Genomic DNA, 24064 nt, shown 5'->3' on the forward strand with positions numbered 1-24064 from the left:
GGGTGAATGTTTGAGATTGTGCAGGAATCTGTCCATCAATTGCTCTTTTTGCATAGGGAATGATGTCGCCACAGAAAACATGTTTCAAGCTGTGCCCTGACTGCAGGAAGCCTTGGTGCTGGGCTCTGTCCACGTCTTGAAGTTGTGCGACCAAATCACTAATGCACTTGAAGGTGATTTGAGATCGGAATTTGAAGCTGTGCATTGACTAACATGTATAGTTGTCGCAGTCTTAACTTTGGTCCAGGTCCCTCCCAAAGTCATGGACCTGGTTGCGTTCACAAGGCTGTTCCTGTACTGCTCCACTTCCCACTCAAAATGTTCACGCAAGTCAAAGTCTAAATATAAGCACAAAATATTGGAACTTGACCTTGACCCCATCCTGCCTCTGCTTCCAGAGAGGTCATGACTGTGTCAAGATTTGAGTGACACTTTCTCAATGTCACCAGTTTCGGAACAGATAGTGTAGCTGGTCTCAGCACACCGAGTTCTCCTGGGCACAGTCTTCCGTGCAGCAAATAAAGATGTTCAAGGAGACCATGCTGCAAATCTTTAGTCTGCATCCAACTGCCTCTGGCACTCACATAACAGCAGAAGCCTCCAGTCTGATTACTGCTGTCGGGGCCCTTCCCATATGCAGTCTGTCCAAGTGGGAACAGTTACTGACTTTATGCAGGCTTTCACTCCAGCCTAAACAGCCAACTGAAACCAACTCAGGTGACAACACTTGTGTTGGACCCCAAACTAGATTTGGCCGGAGCTTGACCGATGTTGTGCGGCACAAGCACAGCCAGTTGTTATGCATCCCGACTCTAACTCTGTGCCTCTACTGCAGCGCAGCTATCGGCAGAGGCTCAATTTTCTCTTTGGTTCTGACTCTAATCCTGTACCAGAACAGGTTGCACTCCAGGTCAGAGCCATCTCTGTTGATAAAAAGAATCCCCATGAGCAACCACAAGGACATTATAACAGTATAGGTGGTAGTAGGACAATATTAGTTTGTCCTGCAAGAAAGTACCAACAAGGGTTGTAAAGGAGAAACCTGCATGTAGCAGCAGAGCGAGAGGTTCCTGTCCAATCTGAGAACAATCCTATAAGCGTGCACTGTACACTTGCTTGAAGACTACATGCACAAGGGGAGGAGCAGAGTTCACAGAGGTGATGAGCAGCAAAGAGGTGCATCACAGCAAAGTGTAAAAGAAAGGATGGCAAGCGTGGTTGTAATAAATAGTGACACGAGTAATCCACCAATGGTAAATAAGGTATAAAAGCAAAGTAACATGTTAACTTATTTTGGGGATCACATCAACTCACACACATCAAAACTTATTAGTGACATTTGAATTGAGTTATAGTTGATAGATCAAAAATAAAAAATGTGATGTGATGATGGTCATGGTCTCAGAAGGAGAAATAATTGTATATGTGGCCATCCAGTCTGTGATGGACAGAGGCGGCTATTAAATGTGTATCAAGGTGCCTGGATTAGGGAAGGACATTTTATAGTACTGAGGTTTGTGGTTAAAGAAAAATACAATGCCGTAGCAGATCACTGATGTGTAGTGCAAGAGGTAGTTGCCTAAGCCTGTTTGTACATAGCCGCTGTTTTAGTGAGGTGAGCCATGGTCTCAGAAGGAGAAATAATTGTATATGTGGCCATCCAGTCTGTGATGGACAGAGGCGGCTATTAAATGTGTATCAAGGTGCCTGGATTAGGGAAGGACATTTTATAGTACTGAGGTTTGTGGTTAAAGAAAAATACAATGCCGTAGCAGATCACTGATGTGTAGTGCAAGTGGTAGTTGCCTAAGCCTGTTTGTACATAGCCGCTGTTTTAGTGAGGTGAGCTTATCAGAATGAGTATCCGGATACATTTAGTAGCATTTTGCAAGGTAAATTGGGTGGAGCTCTAGTGATGAAAAAAAAATAATTGGTACAGTGCGTTCTGGCAATATCTGCGTTCAAGTGACGTGAGTGGTGTGCTAGTGCTTAAGATTAAATTAAAAATGAGCCTCTCTAAACTTAAGGATGGATAATGGAGAAATCTGATGGTTTTTAGAGGGACTGACGTGAGCTTTTTATTTTTTCTCTCCATTTTATGAAGACTAATATGGCAGCTTGAGAACAGTTCTTACTCTATGGTGGGTTTGGATACTATGGTACACCATGATACAATAGCAATGACAAACTGTCTAGTTATTGGTATAACTTAAACAGAAAATGGCAGTTACTGGTATGTAAATGAACGGTTATGTGGCTGGTGAGACCTATAGTACCCACATGTGGCCCATAAAAAAAATGCATGGATCCGTGACTTTGCCTATTCATGCTCTACTATGGTATTTCAGTCCCACTTCAGTTTGTCTGGAACTATTTAGCCACAGTGTACACTGTTGTAGTATTTAGCACATGCACATCTGACTGCTTACGTGCATTGTTTATAGTAATAAAGGCCCTGCTTGCATAGCTGTCATTAATATAAGCTACTTAGACAATCTCCAGTCAGTCATGCCCATTCTAGTAGACCATGCAGGTTTGGTTACTTTCTAGAAATTGGTCTAAACGTACCAAATGTGGCAGACTCCTGGGCTACACTGATGGATTTTATCACCACTGCTCCTGGCAATATTGCACCAGTGACCGGTGTTCGTGTAAACAGGTGATAAGTACTCTGAGATCTCTCTCTACTGCCACAATCCTCCTAGGTAATTCCTGCATTAGAGTTTCGTACTTGGAGAATGGAGTAAGGTAAAAAGAAAAGTAAAACAATACAATAGCTTTGATTGATAACCTATTCTAGTTCACTTCTTCCTAACACACTGATCCAGTTGGATCAATCCTGCTGATTTATAAAGTTAAGTCCTCTTAACTGAGTCAATGGGGACAAGCAAAGTTGGTGCCATGCCGTGTGAGCAAGAGGTAAATGTGAAGCAGGCTTTTCTTGTGGGTTTGCTTTGACATATAAAGGACTTAGAATGGAAGTTACCACTGGAAACATTTGTTTGGGACAGCGTGTACTTTTTACTGGGAGTGGTATTCCTCAGAATACTTTATTTGCAGAGGCTTGAGTTAATGCTCCTGCTAAAGTCTGTTCAGTCTTGCAATCACTATTATTTCTTTGCAGCCAAGGCTACCTCACTCTGTAACCTGTGCCCTTTGTGGGGAAGTGGACCGGAACGAAAATGCTGAGGGCTTTGAAAAGAAGCTGATGGAATGTTGTATCTGTAACGAAATCGTTCATCCAAGCTGCCTGATGGTGAGTCTTACTAGAGTGTGAGCTAATCGCATGCCGGGTGGTTTATTGTGCAAGTCTTTATTTCAACCACGGAATGGGTTAAATGAGACCTGGCGCAGTGTGGCTATGGCTTTTGTGTGGAGACAGTGGTTGGGTTAGTCATTCGTTGCTTTTAACTAGTATGTCTATTGCCCGGGGGGTCCACATAAGTTGGTTTGGGTGGACTTGGTATGCCTTTATTCCTTATGCCCGTATGCAACTTAGAACACTTCTTTTTATCACCTTTTCTCTGTCTTCTATACTCACAGATGGATGGTGAAGGGATACTGAACGAAGAGTTGCCCAATTGCTGGGAGTGTCCAAAGTGCAATGAGGAGAAGAAATCTGAGAATGTCATGGTAAAGTTACATCTTCATTCCACAGTTTGCTGAATCAATAATACTCCTCTACTTAACTCTAATCAATCTCCGATTTTCCTGCCTATTGCTTCACGTCTTGCATCTTTCATTGCGGTCTTTAATTTGTACCCCTTTCCTAAATCTCTTTAGATCAAAATCTTCATGCAATTCAGTACCTTGTTTGCCTTCTCCACTGTTGATAACCGCTTCCACCCCTTTACATTTCCAGCTTCTAAGACAGGCAAGAGAATTGTAAACTGTATTGGTTTGCTTTAAAACTTTAATATCCTGCTGGCTGTTGCACCATTAATCGCCTTTTTCTGACCTGCCCTAAACCTCTTCTGTCAATGTCAGATGTTGAGTATCTCCTCTGTAAAACACAGTTTAGTTTCTTCTGGCAATGCCTTTTTTAAGCATTTAGTTATTTATTTACCCAACATGCCAGTTAATGGTTTAAGCTCCTGGCTATATACTTCAAGGATCGCAACATTTTCAAGAAACTTCACTGTTGAGCCTCAGCTGGTATGTCTTTACTCGTACTACTAGAAAGGTTTTTGCAGTAGCTAATGAAGTATTGAACTTTGTCCTCCAATCCTATACTGCTTATGAGAGACCCAGGCCTACCACCTTATCAGCTGCATTGATTGTGCTTGAACAGTTGTTAACCACTCTTCTGCCTCATACCAACATTAGCATTACTCAAGACTCCATGCTGAGCCTGAAACACCCATCTCGTGTCTGAGCTTATCTGATGGACTACTAGTCGCAGATTTCTTACTTTATTCCCAGGCGTTGGACTGATTCCTGAATTTTTTTGTGAGCAGTACCCCATGCGCGTCTGTAGATGGCGGTGTTCGACTCTGCTTGGCGTCGCCTGCTCTGGAAATTAAGTGTTCGAGGCATATGAGCTGCAGATTGTACACTTAGCATAGGTCGCCATCTGGTGTTGGGCCCGGATGTTTGCAGTTTGTTTTTCTTCTTGGACAGTGTTTGGAAGTCACGAGTTTGGTGACTCCTCCTTCGGTCCGTACTGCGCATGGGCTTCGGCTCCATCCTCAGATTGTTTTTTTCCGCCATCGGGCTCGGATGTGATACTTCGTGCTCCGGCTTCGAACTTCTACGGTTCCAGCCTCGACGGAAAATCCTCTATTCTTCGAGTTCCTTCATCATCTTCATCTCTCGAAGCGGCACTTTTCTCCATCCCGTACATCGACACCGGCCTTCGGGCCCTCCGCGACTCCGGTCCCGGCCGATGGAAAGGACTCCGTTCAAAAAGTGCCCAAAATGTGGGTCTAAATTTCCCCACACCGACCTCCATCAGGTGTGTAACCTTTGCCTCTCTCCGGAACACGAGGCTAGAGACTGCCCCGCCTGCAAGTCTTTTCGATCGAAGAAGACCATCCGAGATCGAAGAGCTCGACGCACCATGGCGCACTCATCCTCGGCAGCTCCACCGGACATCTTCGGAGACGACGCCGAAGCTTCGGGGCAAACACACACCGAGCAGGAGGAAGACGTCGTCAGCGCTTCCGAGGCCGACGACTCCGACGTGGAGGACGTTACACCAGCGCAGCGGGCCATGAGTACTATGCCCCCTCCCACCCCCGCGCCGAAAACCAAAGAGACTCAGGTTACTCCCTCGCCTGCCGGCCTGGGCAAAACCAAAACTTCGATCACCCCACCTTCGGGCCCGGTGTCGAAGCACCCAAAGTCTCATGGCAGCTCGGGATCGAGCCAGCCGACACCCGGTGCCGAAAAACAGCATCCGGCACCGAAGACTGCAAAATCCAGCTCGACTCCGAAACCACCGGTGCCGAAGCCTGGACACTCGGTGCCGACCAAACACAAACACAAATCTGTCGGCACCGACGCTCCGGCGCCGAAACATCATTCGACGCCGAAACACCCGGAGACCTCAAAAAAAGCATGGCGCACACAGACCATCGAAACCCCCGGTTCCGAAATCACCGGTGCCGACAGACGACTCGACACCGTTGGCTCTGTTTACACCAGACCCTTTACAAAAGACTTTGTCCAAAGATCCAAAGACTGGGCTTTTGACTTTAACTACCAAGAAAAGACGCCTTGATGCTCCGGCTCCTCCTCCTCCACCCAAAAGGAAGGACTCTGCTACTTCTCCCCTCAGAGTGCCCTCCCCACCACCGCCTCCCCTACCCACTCCACCTCCTCCACCCCCTCCACCTCCTCCACCCCCTCCACCTCACAGGTCTCCGCCACCTTTACCTCACTACGATCCGGCCCCATCCCCAGATCCGGATGATGGGGATCCGGACAATTACCCGGCGGACGCACCAATGGATCCCACTCCACCAGGGACCCCAGATCCATGGGAGGATTACAATAACCCTGATATACCCAATGTACCTCAGGACGACCTATACCCATCCAGGCCGTCTCCTCCAGAGGACTCCTTAGGGTTTCATCATTTAGTGCAGAGAGCAGCACACTACCATGGGGTGGACATGCACAGTGAACCAGTAGAAGAAGACTTCCTACTGGATACATTTGATATACAAGACAAATCTACTTCCATTTTACCCATGCTTAAGGGTGTCACCAAGCACGCTACAGAGGTGTTCAAAGACCCTGTCAGAGCCAGAGTACTGAACCCTAGAATAGAGAAGAAGTACAAGGCGGCACCCACAGACCCTGCTTACATCAAGGGCCCTGCTCCCCTAGATTCCCTAGTTGTCTCTACAGCTAGAAAGCGGGCTAACTCCCAATCCTAAGGAGATGCCCCACCGCCAGACAAAGAATCTAAACTTCTGGACGCGTCTGGTAAACGCACCGCCTCCCAAGCTGCAAACATGTGGCGCATTGCAAACACACAAGCACTGCTTGCGCGATATGATAGAGCACACTATGACGAACTAGAGGCTCTTATGCAGCACCTTCCAGAAAAATACAAGCACAAGGCTCATGACCTCATACAGGAGGGTAAACTAATCACAAACACCTCCATTAAGTGTGCCCTCGATGCAGCCGACACTGCTTCTAGGGCCATAAATACCAGTGTCCTGCTTCGTCGCCACGCCTGGCTCAGGATCTCAGGGTTCAAACCTGAAGTCCAGGCATCCATACTCAATCACCCCTTTGACCAGGAAACACTCTTTGGGCCAAAGGTAGACGAAGCGCTCGAAAAGATGAAGAAAGACACAGACACAGCAAAGTCTATGGGGGCACTCCAAACACAAGCCTCCAAACGTTCCTTTCGACGCTCGTCCTTTCGTGGCACAGGTAGAGGCTCCTCCACCGCTAACGCCTCTACCTCCTACAAGTCCCCTCCTCAAAATACCTTTTCAAAGGGCAATCAGAGAGGTGGTTACAGGGGTAACAACAATAAGGGCAGGGGCAAAACCAACAACACCCGTTCTGCCACCCCCCCGCACAATGACTCCCCTCCGCTCCCCCCAGACCATTCCACTCCGGTCGGGGGTAGACTACAAAACTTTATCCACGTATGGGAGTCCATAACATCGGACAAATGGGTGACCCAAATTATTCGGTCAGGGTACTGTCTAGAGCTAACATCTACCCCACCCAATATCCCACCAAGGCACCGTCCAATGTCTCAAGAACATTCCACACTGCTCAAACAAGAGGTACTTTCACTCCTGCAAAAACATGCTATAGAGCAGGTCCCCGTCAACCAACGAAATCTAGGGGTCTACTCTCTATATTTCTTAATACCAAAGAGAGACGAGACCCTCAGACCCATTCTGGACCTCCGGCCTCTAAATGCCTACATACACTCAGACCATTTTCACATGGTCACTCTACAACAAGTCCTCCCACTCCTCTGCCAGGGAGACTTTCTCACAACCTTGGATCTGAAAGACGCATACTTTCACATTCCAATACACCCCTCTCACAGGAAATACCTCAGGTTCGTGGTGGACGGGCAACATTACCAATTCACGGTTCTCCCCTTCGGGGTCACCACCGCACCACGGGTGTTTACCAAATGCCTAGCAGTAGTAGCAGCACACCTCAGACGTCAACATATTCACGTCTTCCCTTACCTAGACGACTGGCTGATAAAAGCCGCGTCCTACCACCAATGTGTGCAGCATACAAACAGCACCATCCAACTGCTCCACCAGCTAGGCTTCACGGTGAACTACCAAAAGTCCCACCTCATACCATCTCACACAAAGCAATACCTCGGGGCCACTATAGACACCTCCAAGGGTATTGCCTATCCAAACTCAGCCAGAATCACAAGCATTCAAGCCTTACGCAAAACATTCCTTCCTCAGCACTCTCTTCCAGCAAGAGTGTTTATGAAGCTCATAGGAATGATGGCGTCTTGCATTTTCATAGTGCCCCATGCAAGACTCCACATGCGTCCACTTCAAGAGTGCCTAGCACAACAGTGGAACCAGGCCCAGGGTCAGCTGACGGATCTGGTGTTGGTGGACGGCCGCACACATCACTCTCTGCAGTGGTGGAACACCACAAACCTTTCCAAAGGGCGGCCGTTCCTGGACCCGGTTCCTCAAGTGACTCTAACAGCGGACGCATCGCTCTCCGGCTGGGGAGCGCACCTTCTACACCTCACCATGCAAGGTCTATGGACGCCACAGCAAAAATCGCTCCACATCAACCATCTGGAGCTCTTGGCGATCTTTCTAGCCCTAAAATCTTTCCAAAAACAGATTTCGGGCAAAGCAGTCCTCATTCGCACAGACAATATGACTGCAATGTATTATATCCAAAAACAGGGGGGGACACACTCTCCCCAGCTCTCCCGCTTAGCCCAGAGCATATGGAGATGGGCAATTCCTCAAAACATCTTTCTCCTGGCACAGCACGTTCCAGGCGTACAAAACACCATAGCAGATCTGCTCAGCAGACAAACGCAACAAATACACGAATGGGAACTGCATCCACAAGTTCTTCACCCATTCTTCCAACAGTGGGGGCATCCTCAGATAGACCTCTTCGCCACCCACGAAAACAAAAAATGCCCAAGCTTTGCCGCCAGATACCCACACCCATTGTCCAAGGGCAATGCGATATGGATGAACTGGTCAGGCAGATTTGCATACGCCTTTCCACCTCTCCCACTAATTCCATTAGTGGTCAGGAAGCTACAACAGCACTCCCTCACACTCATTCTGGTAGCTCCGACGTGGGCCAGGCAGCCGTGGTACACCACGCTACTACAACTGTCAGTGGTACCACATCAAAAACTGCATCTATCCCCATGCCTCCTAACCCAGAACCATGGAGAAATCAGGCACCCGGACCCAGCTCAGCTCAACCTGGCGATCTGGCTCCTGAAATCCTAGAATTCGGATACCTTAACCTTCCCCCTGATTGTATGAACATCATCATGGAAGCCAGACGTCCTACCACTAGAGCATGCTATGCCGCAAAGTGGAAAAGATTTGTAATTTACTGCCGTAACAATACAATCAACCCTCTAGATGCATCCATACAGCACATTATATGCTATCTGCTCCATCTTCACAGGTGTAACCTGGCATATTCATCCATACGCCTACACCTAGCAGCGATCGCTGCTTATCTACAAAACAGGCAGCATTTATCACTCTTCAGAGTGCCCGCTATTAAAGCCTTCATGGAAGGCCTTAAACGAGTAATTCCTCCCAGGGCACCACCTTCCCCTGTATGGAATCTAAATTTAGTTCTTACACGACTAATGGGTCCGCCCTTCGAACCAATGCACAAATGTGAGCTACAGTTTCACACCTGGAAAACAGCTTTCCTTGTAGCTATCACTTCCCTTAGAAGGGTTGGTGAAATACAAGCGTTCACCATACAGGAACCCTACATACAAATGCATCACAGCAAGGTCATACTTCGCACAAATCCGAAGTTTCTGCCCAAAGTCATTTCCCCCTTCCACCTCAATCAATCAGTGGAATTACCTGTCTTCTTCTCGCAACCCCAATCTGTTGCAGAAAGGGCCTTACACACACTTGATGTAAAAAGGGCGTTACTATACTACATACAAAGAACGCAACCCTTCAGGAAGACTAAACAATTGTTCGTTTCCTTCTCTCCACCACATAAAGGCAACCCCATTTCAAAATCAGGGATAGCTAGGTGGATTGTAAAATGCATACAAATTTGCTATCAAAAGGCAAAGAGAACATTATCTGTTCCCCCTAAAGCCCACTCTACAACAAAGTTAGGGGCTTCTATGGCTTTTCTAGGGAATATACCCTTAGATGACATCTGCAAGGCAGCCACATGGTCTACACCGCACACCTTCACAAAACACTACTGTGTAGATGTGCATTCCAAGCAGCAAGCTAGGGTGGGCCAGGCTGTACTAAAGACACTTTTTCAAACAGCTGCAACGGATACCGGTGGTCGCCGCTAAGGTTGGGTACTGCTATATAATCTATGTTAAGTGTACAATCTGCAGCTCATATGCCTCGAACGGAATATGCTACTTACCAGTATGCATCTGTTCTTGGCATGTAGAGCTGCAGAGTTGTACACGCCCACCCGCCTCCCCGGCTACCTGTATCCGTTCCAGTACATCTTATTTAGATACAACACATGGGTTTCTCACTGTTATTACTACGCTCCATCATTTCCCTGTTGGCGAAAAACAATCTGAGGATGGAGCCGAAGCCCATGCGCAGTACGGACCGAAGGAGGAGTCACCAAACTCGTGACTTCCAAACACTGTCCAAGAAGAAAAACAAACTGCAAACATCCGGGCCCAACACCAGATGGCGACCTATGCTAAGTGTACAACTCTGCAGCTCTACATGCCAAGAACAGATGCATACTGGTAAGTAGCATATTCCTTACAGTGCCTATATAGGTACCACACAGCAGTGCTGACGTCTGTTCTTTTACACCAGTCAGCGCAGATCCGGGAAGAGCTGCCCCTTAGTCACTTTTTGACTTGTTTGTTTTCAATGTTTTGTCTTTTTTGAGGTTTACCCTCCATGTGTGGCAGAAATGTCATCAAAGACCAGCTTCAAACCCTGCGAGTCCAGTCACCAACAGATGTCATTGATGGAGATGCATCTTGTACAGCTCTGGTGCCGCGAGTGGGACCACAACCCGAAGGTCTTGAGCGAACAATCCCTCAAGCTTATAGTGGCTGAACGTGCAATGGTCGAGGTACTGGTCAAGAAGTCGCAGAGTCTGAGGTAGTCATTGCACTCAATTAGTCGAGCCATTTGTGAGAAAGTGCCATCTTTCTTGCATGGTATGCCCCCACTTTTTGCTAAATTGCTGAATGTACTTCGATTGAGTGTACCCTGGGTTCCTGCCAATCAGGTGCCCAGGGCCTATGTTCCTTCCTTAAACCACACAAACTCCAAATTGGCAAACCCTAGCCACATGTCAGCCCCTAGTAAATGGTACCCTAGGTACCCAGGGCCTTGTGACCAGGGAAGGCCTCTAAGGGCTGCAGCACTCATTGTGCCACCCTCAGAGGCCCTGTACCCTTACACACACACACTGCCCTTGCAGGCTGAGTGTCTGGGTGCAGGACCAAACAAAGAGTCGACATGGCACACATCACTGTGTACCATGCCCATCACCTACACTGCCAAGGCATATGTCAGCCACCCCTCTAGCTGGGTGCATTACGCCTATGGTGTGGGCACAGGAGCAGGAGCCCTGTGCCCCTACAGTACCCGGGTCCATTCCTGGGCACTGTAAGTGCAGTGCTGTCATTTAAGAATACATGGTGCTGAGAGCTTGTCAAACACGAGCTCCACAGCACCATATTGGCAACACTGAAGCCTGGGAAGTTTGGTATCAAACTTCTCAGCACATTGAACCCACACTGATGCCAGTGTAGGATTTAATGTACTAAGCACCCCAGAGGGCATCTTAGAAGATGCCCCCTTACAGCTAACTTGCAATCCACGTCTGCTCTGAGGCTGCCCAGGCTGCCACACAGCAGACACGTTGCTGGACCCCTGGGTGGGAGAGCCCCTGCTCTCCCGGGCCTGCAACAATGCACATCCTGGGTGAGGTGAGAAATCTCCTCCCCCAGGATGAGCAAAGGGAAGCTTCAAAGGCATGCCGCCAGTTGGAGTTTCCCCAGGCCACTGCAACCCCCCACTCTGGCGGGAAGCTTGGCCGGAAACCCCATACAAGGACAGGGGATGTGCCAGCCTGCCCACCCCACCCCTCAGGTGGGGGAGGCGAGGTGAAGCACATCTCCGGGCTCTCGCCATCTTGAAGATGGGAGGCCCTACCCTATCAGGATTAGGCTACTGCCCCCCTCCCACAGGAGAGAGGCAGGATAGGGGGTGTACCCACCCCAGGACAAGGACCCATTGGTCCCTGGCCTTCACCTACCTGTAACGCCCCTAAATCTAGTATTTAGGGGCCCCCTGAACCTTCCTTCCTCAGATTCCAGATAGAAAAACGACAAGAAGAGCAAGAAGAACAAAGACCTGCCCTGCAGCTGCTAAAAAGAGAAGAAGACACCAACTGCTTTGGCCCCAGCCCTACCGGCCTGTCGACTCTCGAACCTGCACCAGCGCGGCCTCCCACGTGGCCAGCAACCTCACCAACCCCGGAGGACCTGGCTACCTTTTAGCTCTAAGCCCCTGGGACTCCCACGAGTAGAGGCTCTACTCAAGAAACCTACTTGCTATCCCTGGCACCAGCCCGGGACCGCGGACCCAACACACTCTGCACCAGCCAAGCCTGGCCAGTGCCGGAGTGGACAAAGACCCAGAGGACGACCCCACGGCGACTGTGACCCAGAGTCCGGCACCCAAGGACCCCCCTCGACATCCCGGAAGAAGCCTGCAGCCTCAGAACCAAGTGCCACCCCAGCCGCGATCAACCAGAGGGTAAGATTCCCGACGTCAAAAGGCACCCCTGCACCCGGCGCCCTGCGACCCCCTGTGCCCAATCCTGGGGTACCCACCTAACCTACAACTACCCAACTTACCTCTCGAAGTGGTGGTGGCACCTGAAACCTCCTCGTCCCCGAGCCTGCAGCCTCTTTCCAAACCGGAACATTCCCATTGATTTCCATTGAGCGCCCTAAGGCTCAAAAGCACCCTGCACCCAGCCGCCCGAGTGGCCCTGGCAGTGCCCTCTCTACTCTAACCTACTTCCCCACTTGCCCTGAGTAAGTGACCAGGAGCCCAGCTCCCACAGCCGCGTGGCTTGCCAGACAGCAGCCACCAACCAAGGCCCCCCTATCCCTCATAGGATAACATTGGGCCCAACTCTCTCTGCACCCGGCCGTCCTGAAACCGCTGAGGGTGAACCAACTGTACCTACCTGACACTGGGGGACCCCTGAGTCCATGCCCGGAATTTCAACACTACCAGTCGAGCACTTACCCTTAAACCGCTAACTTCATTTTCCTCATAGGGTAACATTGACTGGCTTTTTCTTCAAAAATCTTCTAAGTGTGAACTTTTCAAAACTGCAAAAATTCACCAAAAATCAGCCAAGTGACAAAAACGAATTTACTCACCTGCTCCTAGGTGAGCTTCCAGTGCTGGATCTTGGTGCCCAGCCCTGACTCTGAAAAGTGTTCACAACTATACTTACTTCTAACTCATTTTTCTCCCATAGGAAACCATTGCCTGCTTTTCTGTGAAATTTCTTCTAAGTGTCTACTTTTGCAAATTTGAAATATTCTTTTAAAATCGTACCATTTCTGCAAACGAAATTACTTACCTGCTTTTGATAAGGACCCCAGTCCTGGGTCTAGGCACCCAGTCCTGGATTACTAAAGTAACGATAAAGTACTCTACCTGCAATTTGAATTTCTTGCCATAGAGATCCATTGAATGTTTTCTGTGAAATATTTTCTAAGTGCTAACTTTTGAAATAGCTAAATATTATCTAAAAATCATTACAGTTATTAAGTCGACTTTCTTCACTTGATTCTGAATACTGACCCCAGGCTGGTTCTAGGATCCAGACCTGGAATTCCAAAAGTAATCTGAAAAGTAATTTATTACAAATAACCTGAACTTACCATTGAGCTCAATGCATTGTTATGTTTAGGAAATAGGATTGTTTATTGCAACCAACTGTGACTATTTACACAAATTTATTGCTTGAAACAAAAGTATTTATATTCAACCTCTCATTCTGAGAAAGTATATTTTTACCCCCTTGTGGTTCTAAAAATAAAACAAGCATATATTTTATATATACAAATCATTGGCCTAGAGTTCAGTTATTGAGTGTGTGAAACCATTTGCTGACTGAGTGTGTACAATAAATGCTTTACACTGTCCTCTGGTACTGCCTTACTGCTCGACCAAGCTACCACTTTTGAGAGTAAGGTCATACCTAACTTTGACCTCTATCAGCCTCTGGGGGACTGTGGACTCTGTACACCCTGTACCTATTAGGGAACAGTATATACAGAGCCACTTTCTCACATTGGTGGATCAGCGGTGGGATACAAACTTGCATTTGTTGGACTACTTGGTTACCATCTGATCACACGACAGAACTCTTAAAAATTGCCTTTAGAATTCTGATTGGTTTTTCCAAAATTACTAAAAGTCTTGCTAGGGCCTTGCTTAAGTCCCATTAGAATTTTAGAAAAATAAAAGTCACTATAGTCAGGGTAGAGGGTTAGAACTGTCAGGTTAGAATGTCTCAAACAAACCCAGCTATTAGTGATAATAATAACATGGACCTGGTGGAGGAGCTCGACCTCACACCTTACTTACACTTGTCTTTCAAGGAATTGAGGTCCTTATGTAAACTCAAAAATTTACAAATGGGTCAGCATCCATCCAAACAAGGGCTCCAGGAGCTCCTGGCTGAGTATGCTAAAGACCACCCATCTGAACATGGTGATGGCCAGTCAGATGAGGAAAGGGAAACAGGGGAGGAGGACAGCAACCTCCCCATACTATTCCCTAGGGAGGAGATGGCACCCATACCCTCCAACTCAAGACATAGCATCTGGGCACCTAGAGACCACACAGGTGGCTCTGGTCCCAGAGACAACACTGGGGGACCCCCCAGTGAAGAGGACAGCCTTGTGAGGCTGGCCAAAAGAATAGATCTAGAGTCCAGGCTCCTGGCTCTAGAAAAGGAAAGGAGAGAGATGGGTTTAGCACCCATCAATGGTGGCAGCAATAATAAAAACAAGGATAGGGAGGAAACTTCTGACCTTAAAATCCCCAAAGGGATTGTCCCTAAATTTGAGGAAGGTGATGATATCACCAAATGGTTCACAGCCTTTGAGAGGGCTTGTGATATCAGGAAAGTAAAGAAACCTCTCTGGGGGGCACTCCTGTGGGAACTGTTCTCTGGTAACTGCAGGGACAGGCTTCTGACTCTCTCTGGGCCAGAAGCAGGATCCTATGACCTCATGAAGAAAGCTCTGATTGAGGGATTTGGATTCACCACTGAGGAGTATAGAATTAGATTCAGGGGGGCTCACAAAACCCAGACCCAGTCCTGGATTGATTTTGTAGATTTCTCAGTGAAGACACTGGATGGTTGGTTAGCTGGACATGGTGTGCAGGATTTTACTGGATTGTACAATTTATTCATGAAGGAACATATTTTGAGTAACTGCACAAATGAAAAGTTGCATCAGCATTTGGTAGACCTAGGTCTAATTTCTCCCCAAGAATTGGGAAAGAAGGCGGACCACTGGGTCAAGACTAGGGTGACCAAGACAACCACTGGGGGTGACCAAAAGAAGGTGGTCACAAAATCTCCCCAGGGGAAAGGTGGTGAGAATCCCCAAGATAAAAAGTCTGAGTCTTCCAAAGGGCCCCAAAAACCTGTTCAGGTGGGTGGGACCCAAACTACTCCCTATGTGCCCCAACCATATAGGGGGAAGAACTTTGATCCCTTAAAGGCCTTTTGTAATACCTGTAAGAAGCAGGGACACCTAACTGTATCTTGCCCCCAAAACAAAGCCCCTAAGGCACCCAGTACAGCCACTCCTGGGACAGCAAGTATACAAATGGGATCAGAGGTGTACCCTGAGCAAATCTGGGAACACACTGAAGCAAGTTTAGTCTCCTTGGGAGAAGTGGAGTTTGCCACTGTGGCTGTGTGGCCCCCCAACTTGAAGAAATACTTACAGTACCCCTGGGTGAATGGAACTAGGGTAGAAGCTCTGAGGGATACAGGTGCCAGTGTCACTATGGTGAAAGACACACTGGTTTCCCCTGAGCAATACTTGATTGGGAAGTCTTACCCAGTCACCAACGCTGACAGTGTCACCACTAGTCATCCCATGGCCATGGTAACATTAGGCTGGGGGGGGGTTACTGGCCTGAAACAGGTAGTGGTCTCTCCAAAGTTGCCAGCTGCATGTCTGCTTGGAAATGATCTGGAAACCTCAGCCTGGGCTGAGGTTGAGTTAAAGGCCCATGCAGCCATGCTGGGCATCCCTGAATTGGTGTGTGTGCAAACCAGAGCACAGAGCAAGAGGAAGGGTGAAAAAGTAGGTTTGGAGCCTGGAATAATGGCCCAACCAACCAAGAGGAAGGGCAAGAAGACTGGGGGACCAGCTTCTGTACAGCCAAACACTCAGAACCCCTCTCCCCCTGGAGAGGATGTAGATACCTCTGAGGGAACTGAGTCCATGGAGCTTGACCCTTACCAGGTTGAACTCTTGGGCCCAGGGGGACCCTCTAGGGAAGAGCTGTGCCAGGGTCAGCAAGACTGTCCCACTCTTGAAAGCCTGAGACAACAAGCTGCTTCAGAAGCCAGGGGAGATATCAGTGGTACCCATAGAGCTTATTGGGAAGAGGGATTACTGTATGCTGAGGCAAGAGACCCCACTCCTGGAGCCACCAGGAGGGTGGTAGTGCCACAGAAGTACAGGGAGTTCCTCCTAACTTTGGCTCATGACATCCCCCTAGCTGGACATCTGGGGCAATCCAAAACTTGGGAAAGGTTAGTGAGTCACTTTTACTGGCCCCAGATGCACCAAAAGGTGAAGGAGTTTGTCAGCTCCTGTGTTACCTGTCAGGCCAGTGGCAAGACAGGTGGCCACCCAAAGGCCCCCCTCATTCCACTACCAGTGGTGGGGGTCCCCTTTGAAAGGGTAGGTGTGGACATTGTGGGTCCACTCGAACCTCCCACAGCCTCAGGGAACAAATTCATTCTAGTAGTAGTGGATCATGCTACTAGGTACCCTGAAGCAATTCCACTTAGGACTACTACAGCTCCTGCAGTAGCCAAGGCCCTCCTGGGTGTCTTCACCAGGGTGGGTTTTCCTAAGGAGGTGGTTTCAGACAGAGGTTCCAACTTCATGTCTGCTTACCTAACACACATGTGGAAAGAGTGTGGAGTGCAGTACAAGTTTACTACACCCTACCACCCACAAACCAATGGCCTTGTTGAGAGGTTCAACAAGACATTGAAAGGTATGATCATGGGACTCCCTGAGAAACTCAAAAGGAGGTGGGATGTCCTATTACCATGCTTGCTTTTCGCCTACAGGGAAGTGCCACAGAAGGGAGTAGGTTTCTCACCCTTTGAACTTCTGTTTGGTCATCCTGTAAGGGGACCACTGTGTCTTGTAAAGGAGGGCTGGGAGAGGCCTCTTCAAGAACCCAAACAGGACATAGTGGACTATGTGCTTGGCCTAAGGTCCAGAATGGCTGAGTATATGGAAAAAGCATCCAAGAACCTTGAGGCCAGCCAGGAGCTCCAGAAGCACTGGTATGACCAAAAAGCTGCACTGGTTGAATTTCAACCAGGGCAACAGGTGTGGGTTTTGGAGCCAGTGGCACCAAGGGCTCTCCAAGACAAATGGAGTGGCCCTTACCCTATCCTAGAGAGAAAGAGTGAGGTCACCTATCTAGTTGACCTGGGCACTAGCAGGACACCCAAAAGGGTCATCCATGTGAACCGCCTTAAACTCTACAATGATAGGGCTGACATCACCATGCTGATGGTGACTGATGAAGAACAGGAAGCAGAGAGTGAGCCACTCCCTGACCTCCTATCCTACAGCCCAAAAGATGGGTCAGTAGATGGTGTGATTTTCTCAGACACCCTCTCTGCCCAACAACAGACTGACTGCAAGCAAGTCTTGCAACAATATGCTAGCCTCTTTTCCCTGACCCCTGGTCTGACAAGCTGGTGTACCCATGATGTGGACACTGGTGACAGTGCACCTGTCAAGAACAAAATCTATCGACAGTCAGATCAAGTCAAGGAAAGCATCAAAGCTGAGGTCAGCAAGATGCTGGAGTTAGGGGTCATTGAGCCTTCAGAGAGCCCCTGGGCTAGCCCAGTAGTTCTGGTCCCCAAACCTCATCAACAGGGTGAAAAGAGAGAGATGAGGTTCTGTGTGGACTATAGAGGGCTCAACTCTGTCACCAAGACAGATGCTCACCCTATCCCAAGAGCAGATGAACTGATAGACAAATTGGGGGCTGCCAAATTTCTCAGTACCTTTGACTTAACTGCAGGGTACTGGCAGATTGGCATGGCCCCAGGAGCAAAAGAAAAGACAGCATTCTCCACCCCTGATGGGCATTATCAGTTTACTGTGATGCCCTTTGGGTTAAAGAATGCCCCTGCCACCTTCCAGAGGTTGGTGAACCATGTCCTGGCTGGGTTGGAGTCCTTTAGTGCAGCTTATCTTGATGATATTGCTGTCTTTAGCTCCACCTGGCAGGATCACCTGATCCACCTTGGGAAGGTTTTAGAGGCTCTGCAGAGTGCAGGTCTCACTATCAAAGCATCCAAATGCCAGATAGGGCAGGGCACTGTGGTGTACTTGGGCCACCTTGTAGGTGGAGGCCAGGTACAGCCCTTACAACCCAAAATCCAGGCCATCATGGACTGGATAGCTCCAACAACCCAGACCCAAGTCAGGGCATTCCTTGGCTTGACTGGGTACTACAGGAGGTTTGTGAAGGGGTATGGGTCCATTGTGACCCCCCTCACAGAACTCACCTCCAAGAAAATGCCCAAGAAAGTTAACTGGACAGTTAGTTGTCAAAAGGCTTTTGACACCCTAAAAGAAGCAATGTGCTCAGCACCAATTCTAAAAGCTCCAGATTATGCCAAGCAGTTCATAGTGCAGACTGATGCCTCTGAGCTAGGGATAGGAGCGGTCCTATCCCAGACCAATGATGAAGGCCAAGACCAACCTGTTGCTTTTATAAGCAGAAGACTACTCCCTAGAGAGCAGCGTTGGAGTGCCATTGAGAGGGAGGCCTTTGCTGTGGTTTGGTCCCTGAAGAAGCTGAGGCCATACTTGTTTGGCACTCACTTCCTAGTTCAAACTGACCACAGACCTCTCAGATGGCTAATGCAGATGAAAGGGGAAAATCCAAAACTACTGAGGTGGTCCATCTCCCTACAGGGAATGGACTTTGAAGTGGAACACAGACCAGGGACTGCCCATGCCAATGCAGATGGACTTTCCAGGTTCTTCCACTTAGACAATGAAGACTCCATAGGACAAGGTTAGTCTCATCACCTTTCGTTTGGGGGGGGGTTGTGTGAGAAAGTGCCATCTTTCTTGCATGGTATGCCCCCACTTTTTGCTAAATTGCTGAATGTACTTCGATTGAGTGTACCCTGGGTTCCTGCCAATCAGGTGCCCAGGGCCTATGTTCCTTCCTTAAACCACACAAACTCCAAATTGGCAAACCCTAGCCACATGTCAGCCCCTAGTAAATGGTACCCTAGGTACCCAGGGCCTTGTGACCAGGGAAGGCCTCTAAGGGCTGCAGCACTCATTGTGCCACCCTCAGAGGCCCTGTACCCTTACACACACACACTGCCCTTGCAGGCTGAGTGTCTGGGTGCAGGACCAAACAAAGAGTCGACATGGCACACATCACTGTGTACCATGCCCATCACCTACACTGCCAAGGCATATGTCAGCCACCCCTCTAGCTGGGTGCATTACGCCTATGGTGTGGGCACAGGAGCAGGAGCCCTGTGCCCCTACAGTACCCGGGTCCATTCCTGGGCACTGTAAGTGCAGTGCTGTCATTTAAGAATACATGGTGCTGAGAGCTTGTCAAACACGAGCTCCACAGCACCATATTGGCAACACTGAAGCCTGGGAAGTTTGGTATCAAACTTCTCAGCACATTGAACCCACACTGATGCCAGTGTAGGATTTAATGTACTAAGCACCCCAGAGGGCATCTTAGAAGATGCCCCCTTACAGCTAACTTGCAATCCACGTCTGCTCTGAGGCTGCCCAGGCTGCCACACAGCAGACACGTTGCTGGACCCCTGGGTGGGAGAGCCCCTGCTCTCCCGGGCCTGCAACAATGCACATCCTGGGTGAGGTGAGAAATCTCCTCCCCCAGGATGAGCAAAGGGAAGCTTCAAAGGCATGCCGCCAGTTGGAGTTTCCCCAGGCCACTGCAACCCCCCACTCTGGCGGGAAGCTTGGCCGGAAACCCCATACAAGGACAGGGGATGTGCCAGCCTGCCCACCCCACCCCTCAGGTGGGGGAGGCGAGGTGAAGCACATCTCCGGGCTCTCGCCATCTTGAAGATGGGAGGCCCTACCCTATCAGGATTAGGCTACTGCCCCCCTCCCACAGGAGAGAGGCAGGATAGGGGGTGTACCCACCCCAGGACAAGGACCCATTGGTCCCTGGCCTTCACCTACCTGTAACGCCCCTAAATCTAGTATTTAGGGGCCCCCTGAACCTTCCTTCCTCAGATTCCAGATAGAAAAACGACAAGAAGAGCAAGAAGAACAAAGACCTGCCCTGCAGCTGCTAAAAAGAGAAGAAGACACCAACTGCTTTGGCCCCAGCCCTACCGGCCTGTCGACTCTCGAACCTGCACCAGCGCGGCCTCCCACGTGGCCAGCAACCTCACCAACCCCGGAGGACCTGGCTACCTTTTAGCTCTAAGCCCCTGGGACTCCCACGAGTAGAGGCTCTACTCAAGAAACCTACTTGCTATCCCTGGCACCAGCCCGGGACCGCGGACCCAACACACTCTGCACCAGCCAAGCCTGGCCAGTGCCGGAGTGGACAAAGACCCAGAGGACGACCCCACGGCGACTGTGACCCAGAGTCCGGCACCCAAGGACCCCCCTCGACATCCCGGAAGAAGCCTGCAGCCTCAGAACCAAGTGCCACCCCAGCCGCGATCAACCAGAGGGTAAGATTCCCGACGTCAAAAGGCACCCCTGCACCCGGCGCCCTGCGACCCCCTGTGCCCAATCCTGGGGTACCCACCTAACCTACAACTACCCAACTTACCTCTCGAAGTGGTGGTGGCACCTGAAACCTCCTCGTCCCCGAGCCTGCAGCCTCTTTCCAAACCGGAACATTCCCATTGATTTCCATTGAGCGCCCTAAGGCTCAAAAGCACCCTGCACCCAGCCGCCCGAGTGGCCCTGGCAGTGCCCTCTCTACTCTAACCTACTTCCCCACTTGCCCTGAGTAAGTGACCAGGAGCCCAGCTCCCACAGCCGCGTGGCTTGCCAGACAGCAGCCACCAACCAAGGCCCCCCTATCCCTCATAGGATAACATTGGGCCCAACTCTCTCTGCACCCGGCCGTCCTGAAACCGCTGAGGGTGAACCAACTGTACCTACCTGACACTGGGGGACCCCTGAGTCCATGCCCGGAATTTCAACACTACCAGTCGAGCACTTACCCTTAAACCGCTAACTTCATTTTCCTCATAGGGTAACATTGACTGGCTTTTTCTTCAAAAATCTTCTAAGTGTGAACTTTTCAAAACTGCAAAAATTCACCAAAAATCAGCCAAGTGACAAAAACGAATTTACTCACCTGCTCCTAGGTGAGCTTCCAGTGCTGGATCTTGGTGCCCAGCCCTGACTCTGAAAAGTGTTCACAACTATACTTACTTCTAACTCATTTTTCTCCCATAGGAAACCATTGCCTGCTTTTCTGTGAAATTTCTTCTAAGTGTCTACTTTTGCAAATTTGAAATATTCTTTTAAAATCGTACCATTTCTGCAAACGAAATTACTTACCTGCTTTTGATAAGGACCCCAGTCCTGGGTCTAGGCACCCAGTCCTGGATTACTAAAGTAACGATAAAGTACTCTACCTGCAATTTGAATTTCTTGCCATAGAGATCCATTGAATGTTTTCTGTGAAATATTTTCTAAGTGCTAACTTTTGAAATAGCTAAATATTATCTAAAAATCATTACAGTTATTAAGTCGACTTTCTTCACTTGATTCTGAATACTGACCCCAGGCTGGTTCTAGGATCCAGACCTGGAATTCCAAAAGTAATCTGAAAAGTAATTTATTACAAATAACCTGAACTTACCATTGAGCTCAATGCATTGTTATGTTTAGGAAATAGGATTGTTTATTGCAACCAACTGTGACTATTTACACAAATTTATTGCTTGAAACAAAAGTATTTATATTCAACCTCTCATTCTGAGAAAGTATATTTTTACCCCCTTGTGGTTCTAAAAATAAAACAAGCATATATTTTATATATACAAATCATTGGCCTAGAGTTCAGTTATTGAGTGTGTGAAACCATTTGCTGACTGAGTGTGTACAATAAATGCTTTACACTGTCCTCTGGTACTGCCTTACTGCTCGACCAAGCTACCACTTTTGAGAGTAAGGTCATACCTAACTTTGACCTCTATCAGCCTCTGGGGGACTGTGGACTCTGTACACCCTGTACCTATTAGGGAACAGTATATACAGAGCCACTTTCTCACACCATTCAGGTAAGTCCAAGTCCCACACAATGAAACCCAAGTCTGTGCTTAGACTTGACCTTGTCCATCAGCAGACAAGACGAGGGAACGTGGCCAGTCTAGGCCTGGCTCTGCGGTTGAGCCAGCACCTGGGTCGTGTCCATGCCTTCTTGACTTGAGGAATACCAGCCTTCTGAAGAACCAATGGACTGGTGTTAGGATCCAAGTGTAGCCAGTGGACTGGATACTTCTGGCATGCTTTCTCCCCCATCACAGTTAGAGGATGGAGCTTCCTTCGAAATGTTGTTGTGGAGGGCCTGGACCTTACCTTGCCCCTTGTCCTCATCAGAATCACTTCTCCCTTTCAATAAGGCACTTACTGATGTTGTTCTTGGAACTTGGTCCAGGCCCCACACGGGATTCTGTGAACACGACAATTGCCCGCCGCCACTGCCCCTATCCAGGAACCCAAATTTCCTCACCCAACAACCTACCCAGGAGAGCTTGGTGGTCCAAGCCTCAATGTCTCGTGTAAATCCTGTCGCATTCCCTACCGCACCAAAGCCTTTCTATCTTCCATTCAGGGAAGGCTAGTGTAAGTTTTCACAGACCACGCCACCGCTATGTGGTACTGCAACTAGGAGGGTGGAGTCGTGGACATGGCTGGAACAGCAGGGCATAACCCTGGTGGTTCAACATCTGGCGAGTTCTCTGAACTCTGGAGCAGACTAACTCTGCCGAAAATGCCTAGCAGATGTCGAATGCTATCTCCATTTTGGAGGTGGTGCAAGGTCTCTTTCAGCAGTGGGGAGAGCCTTGGTTAGATCTGTTAGTCGCCAACAAAAATGGAGTTTCGAAGGCGGCTCTCGCTCGGAGATGCATTTAATCTTGAGTGGAGCTCAGGCCTTCAGTAGGCCTTTCCACCCATACCACTCCAGGCCAGAGTTCTCTAGAAAATCAGGAACAACCTGGCCCAAGTCATTTTTGAGGTGCGGGATTTGGAACAGTCTGGTATCCCGAGCTGTTGAGCATGGCCATCTGGAACTATCTTATGTTGCAGCAGCAGGGAGAGTTCTCCACCCGAACCTGTCAACGCTCTGCACTCTTGTGGAGAATGAGCAGTGAATGTTGGCCTTTCTCGTAGCGATAACATCTGCCCAGAGGGTCAATGAGATCCAAGCCTCTTTACCTGAACATCTACCCAGACAAACTGGTGCTTCGTACAAGGGCTTCCTTTCTTGTGAAAGTTGTCACTTCATGTAGGCCAAACCATCACTCTGCCTACTTATTATGCCCCGCCTCATCCCTCCAAGGAAGGGGAGCAGCTTCACCCAAAAAAGAGCATCATTCTACCTTGACCGCACAAACGCATTCCAGTTGGATGACCAACTCCCGTGTGGTATGTCAGAGCGAAGAAAGGACGGGCTGTGCAGAAGTGGACCATCTCCCGAAGAATCGTGCTGTATATAAAGATCTGGTATGCATTGGCTAAAAAGCAGCCCCCAGAGGGTTTATGTGCCCATTCCTCCAGAGTTAAAGCTGTGAACACTGTTGGCATGTGGAGTTCCAGTCCTGAACATCTGCCAGGTGGCAATGTGGGCTTCCTTGCACATGTTTACCAAACACTACTGCCTGGATATTCGGGTCCGCATTTTGCCTGTCCTTTTCTCCGGGACTTACTAGTGTGAATTTAGTCCATAGACCCACCTCCAGGAAGGTATTGCTTGGGTATCTATTCTAAGGTGAGGAATCTGCAGCTTAAAGTCTCTTATCAGATGAACAAGTTACTTGCCTTCTGTAACGC

The 24064-nt window shown here is 49.0% G+C and overlaps 1 protein-coding gene across 3 annotated transcripts in view; it reads left to right on the forward strand.

Moving 5' to 3' along the window:
• Positions 1 to 24064, forward strand: part of KDM2A (lysine demethylase 2A) — a 770935-nt gene that overhangs the window by 620300 nt on the left and 126571 nt on the right. For all 3 annotated transcript variants that reach the window (XM_085651618.1, XM_085651619.1, XM_085651620.1), the window contains 2 exons: positions 3125 to 3256; positions 3544 to 3633. In XM_085651618.1, coding sequence (XP_085507744.1) covers positions 3125 to 3256; positions 3544 to 3633 — 222 coding nt within the window. The remainder of the gene's footprint in view (positions 1 to 3124; positions 3257 to 3543; positions 3634 to 24064) is intronic.

Source organism: Triturus cristatus, chromosome 4_1 (assembly GCF_964204655.1).
Source record: "Triturus cristatus chromosome 4_1, aTriCri1.1, whole genome shotgun sequence".
Lineage (NCBI taxonomy): Eukaryota > Metazoa > Chordata > Amphibia > Caudata > Salamandridae > Triturus > Triturus cristatus.